This window comes from Argopecten irradians, chromosome 3, assembly GCF_041381155.1.
Source record: "Argopecten irradians isolate NY chromosome 3, Ai_NY, whole genome shotgun sequence".
Classification (NCBI taxonomy): Eukaryota; Metazoa; Mollusca; class Bivalvia; order Pectinida; family Pectinidae; genus Argopecten; species Argopecten irradians.
Genome location: NC_091136.1, coordinates 62,771,619 through 62,786,638, shown reverse-complemented (window position 1 = coordinate 62,786,638; position 15,020 = coordinate 62,771,619). Strand labels below are relative to the sequence as shown.

The window sequence follows — 15,020 nt, the reverse complement described above, 5'->3', positions numbered from 1 at the left end:
TGAAATTTGTGTTTAAAGTCTGACTCCTCCTTAATCCTTGAATGGGTTACAACCATATATGGATGAAGGGCTACCAAGTTTGTTCAACAAATGACATTTACCTATTTCAGAAACTTACATATTCAACAAAGGAGTTCCTTGTATTGTTTATATTAATTGTTAACCACTACTTTATACTGTAACTTTGTTGTTTTGTGCCATGAGTCAGATGACCGTTAAGGCCCATGGGCCTCTTGTTGTTAAAGTCCTCTTGTGATTTAATCACATCCTATTGAATATATTTGCTAAGTTGCTGACATTGCATCAGTCAGAGCACAAGATTGAGCACAAATTTTACTGTCCTGGTATTTTTGGGGCCTAAAAATTTTAGTGGATTTATAGAAACTTGGCCGAGGTACATTTTGCATTCATAAGAACAGAATAGACATGATTAAGGAAATAAATGACCTTGCTCTTCATTCAAGGTCACAGGGGTGAAAAAGTCTAAAATCTTGCTTGCCACTACTGTGTACTTTGACTGTGTTGTATTGTGCCAATAGTCAGATGACCGTTAAGGCCCATGGGCCTCTTGTTTGAAGAATAAGCTAGTGTTAGTTTTGCATGATCAATTGGTATATTGCCACTCAATTTTACTGAGTTTGTGTCATCAATAATGTCATTAAAATGCTGCTTCCAGGAGTCATAAAGTTCTCAGTAGATCTTCTACATTGGTTTTAAACAACATTCTTGTCGAGGAGACAATTCTGTATAATTGGTGTCTCTGACTGGCCATTACCCCCTCCTTCTTGAATGAATAATTAGGGCTTTTCACTATTTGTGAAAAGACCTATTGTTTTCGTTAAGTTTCTTATTCTTGTTATTATTCTTATTATTATTCTTCTTCCTGTTTTTGTGAACGCTCTATCGGTCAAACGGTAAGACATAGGATAAAAATGATTTCAGTTTGTTTAAAATATGTATCTGAAGGGGTTCCATGAACAAAATTATGTAGGTCAAAAATTCCAAAATGGCCGCCATGACGTAAAACCTAAAAACACAAAAACTGCTATAACTCAAAAGGTATGAAAGCTGTTTCAAATCTGAAAGTATTTTATTGTAGGGAATGAACATATCTAACTTCTACCCATTACATGTTTCCACAAAATATGTCTCGTTAAAAAGCTCGCTAGAGGTCAAAGTTTACCAAAAGTGACTATTTTTAGATTTTTTTTTAATTATTCATTTTTTCCCAACTCTTTGCATTGCATTGATGCAGTATGCCATTCTGAAGATTCTGATGTGTTCAACTTAAAATTGGTCTACTAATTAATTTTTTATGACGTAATTAATATTTAAGTAAGATTTTTTTGCAAATTTCGACAATTATATTTTATCTCCTCTGATTCCACCAGTCCGATCAAGCCCAAACTCACACAAGATCTTCCACTTATCACCGGGACTAATTCTTGTTAATATGGTGTCGATTCAAATTCAAATATGGCTTCAATGATGTCACTTCCGGTTTAACCTAGACAGCCATATCTCGTTAACCACTGAGCCAATTTCTTTCATTTTGTTATATGTTATGTAGAAGAGTATATGGAGAAACTTTGTAATTGTACATTTTTCTCTAAAATGTCAACTTCCGGTCTATCATTGACTAATAATGTAAATTCGCCGTTTTCGGTGAAAATCACGAATACATCTTCTTGTCAAGTTCTACATGGCATAGAGGCTTGATACTTGTCCATGAAGTATGTTTTGGTAGTTGATTATCAATTTTGAAAAAATAAACGACCTTGACCTTCATCCAAGGTCACAGAGTACTTGTAAATTTAGAGCTATAAAAATGAACAAGTGAAAATACAGCTCATTGAGATAGCCGTAGCTAGTTAACCACAGAGCCAATTTCTTTCATTTTTGGATATGTTATGTAGAATCAAAAATGAAACAATTAATTTAAGTAGCACTTTTCTGTAAAACGTCCGGTTGGAAATAAGGGACAAAGTTCAAAAATGCAATTTTCGGCAAAATCATAAAAAAATCTTCTTCTCAATTTCTAGAAGGCATAGAGACCTAATATTAAGCATGAAGCAAGCTGATATAAATGTCTACCAAGTTTTTTAATGTGATTGACCTTGACCTATATCAAAGGGCACTCGGGCTAACAATCCTAAAATCTTCAAATGACTTATTGTAAAGTTCTGAAAGGCCTAAGACCTGGTGTTGGACTTTTGGTACGTTGAAACTAAGAGCTACCAAGTGTGTTATGAATGACCTTGAACGGAGTAAGCCCGTCAAATTGTCCCGGTGACAATTTCTAGTTATTTTTGAAGTTTTTCTGACAATTGCGGAGTTTCTGTGTAGGTTCACCTTTTACATTTAACTTGTTTTACCTTTCAGGTTGTAGTAGTGGGTAACCCAGCTAACACCAATGCCTTGATTTGTGCTGAATCTGCACCCTCCATTCCCAAGCAAAATTTCTCAGCTCTGACTCGTCTTGATCAAAACCGAGCAACAGCTCAGGTAGGTGACACAATACAGTATGTATATTAAGTGATGAGTGATAAAAAAAAAGTCATACTTTTTGGGGCTATTTGACAATCAAAAACTCTGATTTGTTATCTCTTGCAAAACGTGTTTGTGGGAGATATTAAGTTGAGCTCCCTCCGTCTGAGATTTTTTTCCAGGCTATAACTCAAAAACCGTTTCAGCTCCTTGAAACTTTCTGTATACCTTTTGTTGTTGCAGACCTTCTATTTTGGAATTTTTTTCCGTTATTATGGAAACTTTGTCATAAATACCAAATTACTGTTTCTTTTTGTTTCTGGACTATAACTCCAAAACCATTCAACACAGCTCCATGAATCTCTCTGAATAGTATATCAGATACCGGTAAGTCAGATAAGTGCCCTTGTTGTGCCTTTTGGTGGCCTATTCTAATAGCCTTTAAGCAATTTACATTTTCGACATTTCCTCCAAAACCGCTAAAGCAATTTCAATGAAATTTTGCACAAACCTTCTAAGGCATAAGGCCAAACAAAATTTGTGAATTATATGACCCCCAACCCCCAGGGGGCTGTAGGAGGGGCCAAAAGGGGTAAAATTGAATAAAATTTCAAAAATCTTCTTTTCCACTCACAGATGTGGTAGAATCGAATACTCTTCATGGATAGAAAGGTCTCAATGCCCTCTACAAAAAAATGTGAATTATATGACCCTTGGGTCTAAGATTTCCCCCTGGGGAGGGGGTTAAGTTTACTATAGTTTATATAGGGAAAACACATTTTGAGCATTATTTGGTCATTTGAAATAGGAAATTAGTCAAACGTTGTCAGAATTATCCCTATGAAATGGCCATTGAATCCTATTAACAAAGTTTTCATGACTGACCCCCAGGGGCCTTAGGGGCGGGGTTACAAAGGGTCAAATTAGCTAAAACTTCAAAAATCTTCTTCTTCTTCTGAATTCACAGGTTTGATGGAACCAGATACTCTTCATAGATCGAAAGGTTTTAAGGCTCTTTACAAGAGCTTTGAATTTCATGGCCCTGGAGTCTCAGGTTTTCCCCCGGAGAGGGGGTTAAATTTACTATAGTTTATATAGGGAAAACACATTTTTTCTGTCCGTCCGTCGTCCGTCCGTCGTCCGTCCGTCAACATTTCCTTTATATCGCTACTAGTCATAGAGTTCTACATGGATTGTAACCAAATTTGGCCACAAATATCCTTGGGTGAAGGGGAACAGAACTATATAACTTTCGGCTCTGAACTCCCGAGGGTAGGAGGGATGGGGCCCAATAGGGGAAATAGAGGTAAATCCTATAAATCGCTACTTGTCTTAGAGTTCTGCATGGAATGTAACAAAATTTGGCCACAAACATCGTTGGGGGTAGGGGAACAGAACTTGTATAAATTTTGGCTCTGACCCCCCGGGGGCAGGAGGGGCGGGGCCCAATAGGGGAAATAGAGGTAAATTCTATAAATCGCTACATGTCCTAGATTTCTGTATGGATTGTAACCAAATTTAGCCACAAACATCATTCGGGAAAGGGGAACAGAATTTGTGTAAATTTTGGCTCTGACCCCCCGGGGGCAGGAGGGGCGGGGCCCAATAGGGGAAATAGAGGTAAATCCTATAAATCACTACTTGTCTTAGAGTTCTGCATGGATTGTAACCAAATTTGGCCACAAACATCGTTGGGAGAAGGGAAACAGAACTTGTATAAATTTTGGCTCTAACCCCCTGGGGTAGGAGGGGTAGGGCCCAATAGGGGAAATAGTGGTAAATCCTATAAATCGCTACTTGTCTTAGAGTTCTGCATGGAATGTAACCAAATTTGGCCACAAACATCGTTGGGGGTAGGGGAAAAGAACTTGTATAAATTTTGGCTCTGACCCCCCTGGGGCAGGAGGGGTAGGGCCTAATAGGGGAAATAGAGGTAAATCCTATAAATCGCTACTTGTCTAGAGTTCTGCATGGATTGCAACCAAATTTGGCCAGAAACTTCCTTAGGGGAAGGGGATCAGATTTTGCATAAATTTTGACCCTGACCCCCCTGGGGCAGGAGGGGCGGGGCCCAATAGGGGAAATAGAGGTAAATCCTATAAATCGCTACTTGTCCTAGAGTTCTGCATGGATTGTAACCAAATTTGGCCACAAACATCGTTGGGGGTAGGGGAACAGAACTTGTATAAATTTTGGCTCTGACCCCCCGGGGGCAGGAGGGGCGGGGCCCAATAGGGGAAATAGAGGTAAATCCTATAAATCACTACTTGTCTTAGAGTTCTGCATGGATTGTAACCAAATTTGGCCACAAACATCGTTGGGGGAAGGGAAACAGAACTCGTCCGTGGTCTGTTGTCTGTCCATCTGTCCGTCCGTCCGTCCGTCCGTCCGTCCTTCCCTCCTTCCGTCCATTAACAATTCTTGTTATTGCTATTTCTCAGAAAGTACTGAAGGGATCTTTATCAAATTTCATATGTAGGTTCCCCTAGGACCCTTGTTGTGCATATTGGATTTTTGGACCGATCCGTGAACAAGATGGCCACCAGGTGGCCATCTTGGATTTTGATAGTTAAACATTGTTATGCTATTTCCTAGAAAGTACTGAAGGGATTTTTCTGAAATTTCATATGTAGGTTCCCCTAGGACCCTAGTTGTGCATATTGCATTTTGGGACCGATCAGTGAACAAGATGGCCGACAGGCGGCCATCTTGGATTTTGATAGTTAAAGTTTGTTACCGCTATTTCTCAGAAAGTACTGAAGGAATCTTTCTCAAATTTTATATGTAGGTTCCCCTAGGACCCTAGTTGTGCATATTGAATTTTGGGACCGATCTGTGGACAAGGTGGCTGCAAGACGGCCATCTTGGATTTTGATAATTAAAGATTGTCACCGCTATTTCCCAGAAAATACTGAAGGGATCTTTCATATATTTCATATGTATGTTCCCCTAGGACCCTAGTTGTGCATATTGCATTTTGGGATCGATCGGTGAACAAGATGGCCACCGGGCGGCCATCTTGGATTTTGATAATTACCGCTATATGGCAGAAATTACTGAAGGGATGTTTCTCATATTCCATGTATAGGTTCCCCTTGGGATTTAGTTGTGCATAGTGCTTTTGGGACTGATCGGTCAACAAGATGGCAAACCGGCGGCCATCTTGGATTTCACCAAGAAATTGTTTCTTAGAAAGTAATGAAGTGATCTGTCTTAGATTTAATATGCTGAATGTTTGGAAAAGTTTGAAAAGCAGGGAAAATATCCCTCTATCCATTGTCAGACATAAATCATTCTTTGGTGGGCGCCAAGATCCCTCTGGGATCTCTTGTTATATTTCGGTCTCTGATTTCAAATTTTCGTCTTCAATTCATTGAATGTAAAAGTACCTCAAAATTTCTTTCAAAATGTTCATACACTGTGCAACTGCATTCTTAATTTGTTGCAGGTGGAGATGGGGAGGGGGAGGGGGAGGGTCATTTGGGGGATTATGTATTAGTGTCCATTACAATGACTACATGTACTTGTTTTAGCTTTGAAATCCTACTCCTTCTTAACCTGTGAGTGGATTTCACCCATATTTTGTGTAAAAGATCGTAGAGGAAGGACTGTCATATTTTATATAAACAAGTTAGGTCCAACCCCTGGGGACAGAGGTGCGGGGCTCAAAATGGGGAATTTTGATTAAATTTTGCTTTAAAAGCCTTCTCCTTCTTAACCCTTGAGTGGAACATCACTGGGGAAGGACAATCATATTTAATATAAACGAGTTAGGTCAGACCCTAGGGGACAGAGGGGCGGGGCTCAGAAGGGGGAACATATTTTATAAAGGACGAGGTAAGATGGGGATAGAACGACAGTGGTTCAAAATGGGAGCTTTGCTGAAATTTGGCTGAAATACTCATATTTGGCCTGTAGCATGCTGGGATGAAGGGCTACAAAAGTTGTGAAAATGAATGAACTTTACCTACTTTCAAGTGAAGAATGAACTTTACCTACTTTCAAGTTCACAAGGGTCAAACCTTGTTCTTCTCATTTTCATATACAGCGTAAGGCCTAGCAGAGTTCTCTACTCATTACATTTGGTGCTGTAGCATGCAGTTGGGCATGAGTTTTAGGGTTTTTTATCATACCTTCTTTCCACAAGGTCAAGTTCAGATGGGTTCAACATTAGGCTAGATATACTTTTTTTCAGGTTTAATACACGGATGAGATAAAGGGCTACAAAAGTTGTGCAAAACAAAATTGTGCAAATGGATTGACCAACTTTCAAGGTCACGTTGGTCAAATATTCTAAAATCTTGAATTTTGAACTTCTTCTCGAGTTCTGTCAGTGTAATTTGGCTGACACTTGCATGAAATGATCCTGACATGGTCCCGACCAAGTGTTTTTATTTTTAGGTCATCTGACCAAAGGTCAGGATGACCTATTGTCATCATGTTTTGTCCATCGTCGTGCGCCGTCCGCCGTGCGTTGTGCGTAAGACTATTTATACAAAAGCCTACTCCTCCTTAACCCTTGAGTGGATTACATTCATATTTGGTGTGAAACATCATTGGGGAACGACAATCATATTTTATATAAGTGAGATAGGTCCGACCCCTAGGGGCAGAGGGGCGGGGCCCCAAAATGGCAAATTTTCTTAATTTAAGCTTTAAAATCCTACTCCTCCTTCATCATTGGATGGATATCATCCATATTTGGTGTGAAACATCAATGGGGAAGGACAATCATATTTTTCATAAATGAGCCTACTCCTACCCCTAGTGGCTGAGGGGCAGGGCCCCAAAAGTAGAAAATTTTCTAATTTTAGTTTTAAGATCCTACTCCTCCAAAACCCTTGAGTGGATTTCATCCATATTTGGTGTGAAATATCATGGGCAAAGGGCAATCATGTTTTATATAAATGAGCTTTCTTGAACCCCTAGGGATTGAGGGGTGGGACCCCAAAAGAGGGAATTTTTTTTAAATCTTAGCTTTAAAATCCTTCTCCTCCTTAACTCTTGAGTGGATTTCATCCATATTTGGTGTGAAACATCATTTGGGAAGGATATATTCATATTTTATATGAATGAGTTAGGTCTGACTCCTGGGAACAGAGGGGTGGGGCTCAGAAGGGGGAACTTCAATGAAATTTATCTTTAAAATCCTACTCCTCCTTAACCCTTGAGTGGCTTTTTTCCATATTTGGTGTAAATAATCATTAGGGAAGGACAATCATATTTTTAGCCCACCATCATCAGATGGTGAGCTATTCAAATCGCCCTGCGTCCTGGTCCGGCGTCCGGCGTCCGGCGTCCGGCGTCCGTTCGTAAACAATGCTTGTTATCACTATTTCTTCAAATCTGCTGCAGGGATTTTGTTCAAACTTCACATGGAGGGTCCCCTTGGTCCATATTTGTGCCGTACAGATTTTGCGGCTGATCGGAAAAACAAGATGGCCGCCAGGCAGCCATCTTTGATTTTGGCAGTTGAAGTTTGTTATCGATATTTTTGAGAACTACTGAAGGAATTTTGTTTTGCCAGGCAGCCATCTTGGATTTTGTTATTCAAAGTTTGTTATCGCTATTTCTCAGAAAGTATTGAATGGATCTTTCTCAAATTTCACATGTAGGTTCCCCTAGGGCCCTAGTTGTGCATATTGTGATTTGGGACCGATTGATCAACAAGATGGCCGCCAAGGAGTCATCTTGGATTTTGATAGTTGAAGTTTGTTACCGCTATTTCTCAAAAGGTACTGAAGCGATCTGTCTCAAATTTTATATGTAGTATGTTTGAAAAAGTTTAAAAAGTAGAGAAAAGATCCATCTTTCCTTTGTCAGATATAGATCATTCTTTGGTGGGCGCCAAGATCCCTTTGGGATCTCTTGTATATAAAGGTTTTGGTAATCCAAGATGGCCACTGGCCCACTTCATGTTTTCAGGTTTCGTTCTCCGATCACACTGAAAATGGATCTATAGGGGTTTTAAAGGATGGCGAACAACATGCAAACATTTTCGTAAAGATTTCGGTATTCCAAAATGGCCGCTGGCCCACTTCCTGTTTTCAGGTTTCGGTCTCTGATCTCAATGGACATTGATCTGTAGGGGTTTCAAGGGATAGCAAACAACATGAAAACATGGGGATGGAACGGCGGGGTCCAAACTTGGAGCTCTGCTGAAACTTGGCTTTAAAATCTTACCCCTCCTTAATCCTTGAATGGGTTACAACTTTATATGGATGAAAGGCTACCAAGTTTGTTCAACAAATGACCTTGACCTATTTCAGAAACTTACATATTCAACAAAGGAGTTCCTTGTATTGCTTATATAAATGATTAACCACTACTTTATACTATGACTTTGTTGTTTTGTGCCATGAGTCAGATGACCGTTAAGGCCCATGGGCCTCTTGTTTAACCATGACACCATATCTAATTAATTTCCTCTACGGCTATTGCCAAGGTAATCAGATGACCGTTAAGGCCCGTGGGCCTCTTGTTAGTTGTATCGAGCTAATTTTTGCTGTAAATCTTTACTAGGTTTGTGGTAATTAAAATATTGAGCACCAATGTTTGAAATGACACATTATGATTAATGGTAATTTGAGCAATTTTTTTACTCTGAAATATTGAAAAATAACAAATATTCAAATGGGGCAAAAAGGTAAGCACACGGACCCCAAATTTTTCTGCCTGATTTAGAAAGACCAACCCTTTCCCTGTTGATATGCAAAATATTAACAAAAGTTTAATACCAGAACTTTTTCTGTAGAGGGTTAAATTTGGCAAAAATGGCTGAAAATGGTGCATTTTGTAGCTGAAAATGAAGGGGTAGGGGTAGCATATGTTGTTATTCTGAGAAAAAATATGAGTCTTAATAATCAAAAATGGTATTTTTTTAGCTCGCCTATTCGAAGAATAGGGGGAGCTAATGTTGTCACCCTGGCGTCGGCGTCAGCGTTGGCGTCCCATTTCACGTTAAAGTTTTTGAGCAAGTTCCTGTTTTGTCAATTGTTTAAGCTTAAGTCATCATAAATGTTTATGATTTTATTTTCCTAATGTGTATGGATGCTGAACGTGATAATACAACCAATTTGGGGCCCTTTAGGTTTTTTTTGAGTCTGTTAATTTGTCATATTTCCATGTTAAAGTTTTTGAGCAAGTTTCTATTTTGTCTATTGTTTATATAAGCTTAAGTCATCATAAATGTTTATGATTTTATTTTCCTAATGTGTATGGATGCTGAACGTGATAATACAACCAATTTGGGGCCCTTTAGTGGTTTTTGAGTCTGTTAATTTGTCATATTTCCATGTTAAAGTTTTTGAGCAAGTTTCTATTTTGTCAATGGTTTAAGCATAAGTCATCATAAATGTTTATGATTTTATTTTCCTAATGTGTAACACAGGGACCTGGCACGAAATTTTTTAACCAATAGTATACATATATATATATATTATAGTATCAAGGGTATGAACTCGGCGGTCGAAAAAAACGGACCTACTTTTTTTAAAACCTTGATTATTTTAATAAATTGGTTCTATACAACATTGACGGATATCTTACATTAAAGAGAAATAATTTATCTTTCCATTGAGTGCTTGATGAACAAAATTGGCCAATTATTGACGAAGTTATGGCTTGATGAATCAGGAAATTTACGTCAAATATGCTAGGTAGACATTTCCCTGTCCGGTCGAAATGTCATCTCGGCTCTAATGGGTACCTCAAAAACCAAGCCAAAATCACAAAATCTACGCTTGTGGTGGTAAACAGTACCCATAACTGTGTTCATCCACAATCTCCTTTGGAGGTGTCATGACCCGTACTTTGTAGAAACTCCATTTAAACATCGTGTAGCTCACTTACTTTAACCGTCACCGCCATGTTCATTTTTCTCTCGGAACGCTCCTCGGCTTTACATATCTTGACTACATTATGCAAATTATGTAGTTTTGTGCTTGTGGGTAAACTCGAGAAGCGTTCCGAAAAACAAATGAACATGGCGGTGACGGTTAATGTAACAGAGCTACACGATGTTTAAATGGGGTTTTTACAAAGTACGGGTCATGACACCTCCAAAGGAGATTGTGGATGAATACAGTTATGGGTACTGTTTACCACCACAAGCGTAGATTTTGTGATTTTGGCTTGGTTTTTGAGGTACCCATTAGAGCCGAGACGACATTTCGACCGGACAGGGAAATGTCTACCTAGCAATTTTTTCGTAAATTTACCGATTCATCAAGCCATAACTTCGTCAATACTTGGCCAATTTTATTCATCAAGCACTCAATGGAAATAGAAATTATTTCTCTTTAAGGTAAGATATCCGTCAATGTTGTATAGAACCCATTTATTAAAAAATCACGGTTTTAAAAAAATAGGTCAGTTTTTCTAGACCGCCGAGTTCATACCCTTGATACTATAATATATATGTATGTATACTGTTAGTTTCAAAAAAATCGTGCCAGGTCCCTGTGATGTGTAAGGATGCTGAACGTGATAATACAACCAATTTGGGGCCCTTTAGGGGTTTTTTGAGTCTGTTAATTTGTCATATTTCCATGCTTAAATATTAAATACTTGAACATCAACTTCTTCTGAATAGGCGAGCTTTGCTGTTCTCCAACAGCTCTTGTTAAAGAAGACCACTAGGAAGTGAATTCTACAAACCTCCATACATATCAAACACATCATTAGGAAATCATGGCTTTAATCTCTTGTGTATATGGTCAAAAAGGCAAAATTCCCATAAAATCCAATATTTTGTCAACTAGGTATCTTTGATTGACAATAGCTCAAAAACGAGTACATGGACATATGTTTTTTCTTCCATTTTCTTTTATGGTATGAACTCCTATTTCCAAAAATCTATATAGAAAAAAAGTTTAATACAAGAAAATTTTTACTTCTCAGAGGAGGACATCTGTTACAATCTGTGTGATTACATCTGTGATTAGATGTAAGCTAATTAGATAACAAGAGACCAGATATAGCCTTTTCCTTAAGCAAAGGAATTTTCTTTTGTTAACTAATATTGATATCACTTCAACTTTGTTTGGTTTATTAACTCACCTGCCCGAAGGGCAAGTGAGCTTATGCTATAGTGCAGCGTCCGTCATCCGGCCGTCGTCAGGCGTCAACTTTTCCATTTAAAAAACTACTTCTACAAAACTTGGAGACCTAGAGTCCTGAAATTTGACTTATAGCATGCAGGGATGAAGGGCTACCAAGTTTGTTCAAATGAATGACTTTGACCTTTATTCAAGGTCATAGAGGTCAAAGAGGTGAAAATCTTTAACAGACTTCTTCTAAATAACCAAGAGGCCTAGAAACCTGAAATTAGGCCTGTGACATGCTAGGATGAAGGGCTACCAAGTTTGTTCAAATGAATGACCTTGACCTTCATTCAAGGTCACAGGGGTCAAATAGGCTGAGATATCTTGTTGAGACTTTTGCTTCATAACCAAGAGGCCTAGAGACAGATATTTGGCATGGAACATGCTGGGATGAAGGACTTCCAAGCTTGTTCAAATGAATGACCTTGACTTTCATTCAAGGTCACAGGGGTCAAATAGGCTAAAATCTTTAAACGACTTCTTTTTAATACCCAAGAGGCCTAGGAACCTGATATTAGGCCTGTGACATTCTGGAATAGAGGGCTACCAAGTTTGTTCAAATGAATGACCGTGACCTTCATTCAAGGTCACAGAGGTCAAATAGGCTAAAATCTTTAAACAATTTCTTCTTAATAACCAAGAGGCCTAGGGACCTGATATTAGGCCTATGACATGCTGGGATCGAGGGCTACCAAGTTTGTTCAAATGAATGACATTAACTTTCATTCAAGGTCACAGAGGTCAAATAGGCTAAAATCTTTAAATGACTCCTCCGTAGTAACCAAGAGGGCTAGAGACCTGATATTGGGCATGTTGGGATAGAGGGCTATCAAGTTTGTTCAAATGAATGACCTTGATCTTCATTCAAGGTCACAGGGGTCAAAAAGGCAAAAATCTTGAAAAGACTTCTTTTTAACAACCAAACAGCCTTGGGACCTGATATTGGGCCTGTGGCATGCTGGGTTCAAGGGCTACCAAGTTTGTTGAATGACCTTGACCTTCATTCAATGTCACAGGGGTCAAATAGGCTAAAATCTTTAAATGACTTCCTCTTAATAACAAAGAGGCCTAGGGACCTGATATTAGGCATGTAGCATGCTGGGATCAAGGGCTACCAAGTTTGTTCAAATAAATGACCTTGAATTTCATTCAAGGTCACAGAGGTCAAATAGGTGAAAACCTTTAAACAAGTTCCTCTTAATAGCAAAGAGGCCTAGGGACCTGATATTAGGCCTGTAGCATGCTGGGATCAAGGGCTACCAAGTTTGTTCAAAAAATGACCTTGACCTTCATTCAAGGTCACTGGGGTCAAATAGGCTATAATCTTCAAAAGACTTCTTTTTAACAACCAAGAGGCAAAGAGGCCTCTAGTGTGCTTAGGGATGATATAAATTCTTATTTACTCTATTTGTTAAGTATGAATTATGTATGATTACCAGATTGCAGGTGAGCGATTTGGGCCCATTGGGCCCTTGTTTGTTATTGGAATAATAAATATAAAATATCAATGCATGCACTAAAATTAAATCTAATGTGTCTGAATTCTGTAATTTAGGTTGCTACCAAATTGGGAATTGCATGCAGTGATGTGAAAAACTGTATCATCTGGGGAAACCATTCCTCTACACAGTTCCCGGATGTGACTTTTGCCAAAATCAAGGAAGGTGACACTTGGGTTAATGCTACTACTAAAATTAAGGATGACAACTGGATTCGCCAGGACTTTGTCAACGTGAGTAACAGGTCATAGGATATAAAAAAAAGGTTCAACATTTTTAGTAGTTAAATAAAACAGTTGTCCAACAATACAAAACATTACTTTCGTTTTACTTTTTTTAGGTCACCTGAGACGAAGTCTCAAGTGACCTATTATAATCGCCTTTTGTCCGTCGTCGTGCGTCGTATGGCGATAAACAATTTACTTTTTCGACTTCTTCTCCAAAACTACAGAACCAAATTTGTTGAAATTTTGCAGAAACCTTCCATAGCCAAAGGTCAACCAAAATTGTGAATTATATGGTCCCAGGCCCCCAGAAGCCTGAGGGGTGGGGCCAAAAGGGGTCAAATAGGCTAAAACTTCAAAAATCTTCTTCTGAAATTCCAGAAATGGTAGAATCAAATACTCTTCATAGATTGAAAGGTCTTGAGGTTCTTTTACAAAAATTGTGAATTTTATGACTCTGGGGTCTCATGTTCCCCCCTGGGGAGGGGGTCAAGTTTGCTATAGTTTATATAGGGAAAAGACATTTTTGAGCATTATTTGGTCATTTGTAATAGGAAATAAGTCAAATGTTGTCAGAATTATCAGTATGAGATGGCCATTGAATCCTATTAACAATTTTTCCACGACTGACCCCCAGGGGCCTGAGGGGTGGGGCCAAAAGGGGTCAAATATTCTAAAACTTCAAAAATCTTTTTATATAGTATAAAAAAAATATATAGTGTTTTTTGTGTCTTTGATTCATTCTGTATCCGAACTTTGATCCGAACTCAGGTGACTGCTAAGGCCCATGGGCCTCTTGTTTATATGAGACATAGAAAATGAGAAAAGAAAATAATTTCTTGCTTCCTACATTTTTTATGCTTTCTGCAAAATTGTTTCATGCCAACCAATATTGTTGTCATAATAAAATGAAGTTTTTTTCCCTAAATAAAAAGAATTGTGAAATAAATGACTTCATGGCATCTACAGAGAATTTATACTGCAGTGATCATGATAGCATGATATAGCAGTAACTATGAGTCCAATAAACAGCATTGTAGATTAGATTGAAAAGTTATTTTTAATGATTATCACATTCCAAAAGTAAAGAACATTTTGATCTGCTCCTCTTGCCAGTGAACCTCTATTACCAGCCCAACAATGCATTAGTCTCTATTCCCAATGACTAGGGATGCTGCTAATGAATACCTGTCTCCAGCCCTAGCTTGTCTATACTACATCAGAACCAAGTGAATACTTGTCTCCAGCCCTAGCTTGTCTATACTACATCTGAACCAAGTGAATACTTGTCTCCAGTCCTAGCTTGTCTATACTACATCAGAACCAAGTGAATACTTGTCTCCAGTCCTAGCTTGTCTATACTACATCAGAACCAAGTGAATACTTGTCTCCAGCCCTAGCTTGTCTATACTACATCTGAACCAAGTGAATACTTGTCTCCAGTCCTAGCTTGTCTTATACTACATCAGAACCAAGTGAATACTTGTCTCCAGTCCTAGCTTGTCTATACTACATCAGAACCAAGTGAATACTTGTCTCCAGCCCTAGCTTGTCTATACTACATCAGAACCAAGTGAATACTTGTCTCCAGTCCTAGCTTGTCTATACTACATCAGAACCAAGTGAATACTTGTCTCCAGTCCTAGCTTGTCTATACTACATCAGAACCAAGTGAATACTTGTCTCCAGTCCTAGCTTGTCTATAC

General features: G+C 38.6%; 1 protein-coding gene across 1 annotated transcript in view; it reads left to right on the top strand.

The window, feature by feature from the left end:
- Positions 1-13,404, top strand: part of LOC138319328 (malate dehydrogenase, cytoplasmic-like) — a 71,083-nt gene extending 57,679 nt beyond the window's left edge. Inside the window, exons 5-6 of the mRNA XM_069262404.1 lie at positions 2,383-2,505; positions 13,147-13,404. Of these exons, the coding sequence (XP_069118505.1) occupies positions 2,383-2,505; positions 13,147-13,341 (318 nt within the window). The 3' untranslated portion in view covers positions 13,342-13,404. The remainder of the gene's footprint in view (positions 1-2,382; positions 2,506-13,146) is intronic.
- The last annotated feature ends 1,616 nt before the right edge of the window (positions 13,405-15,020 follow it).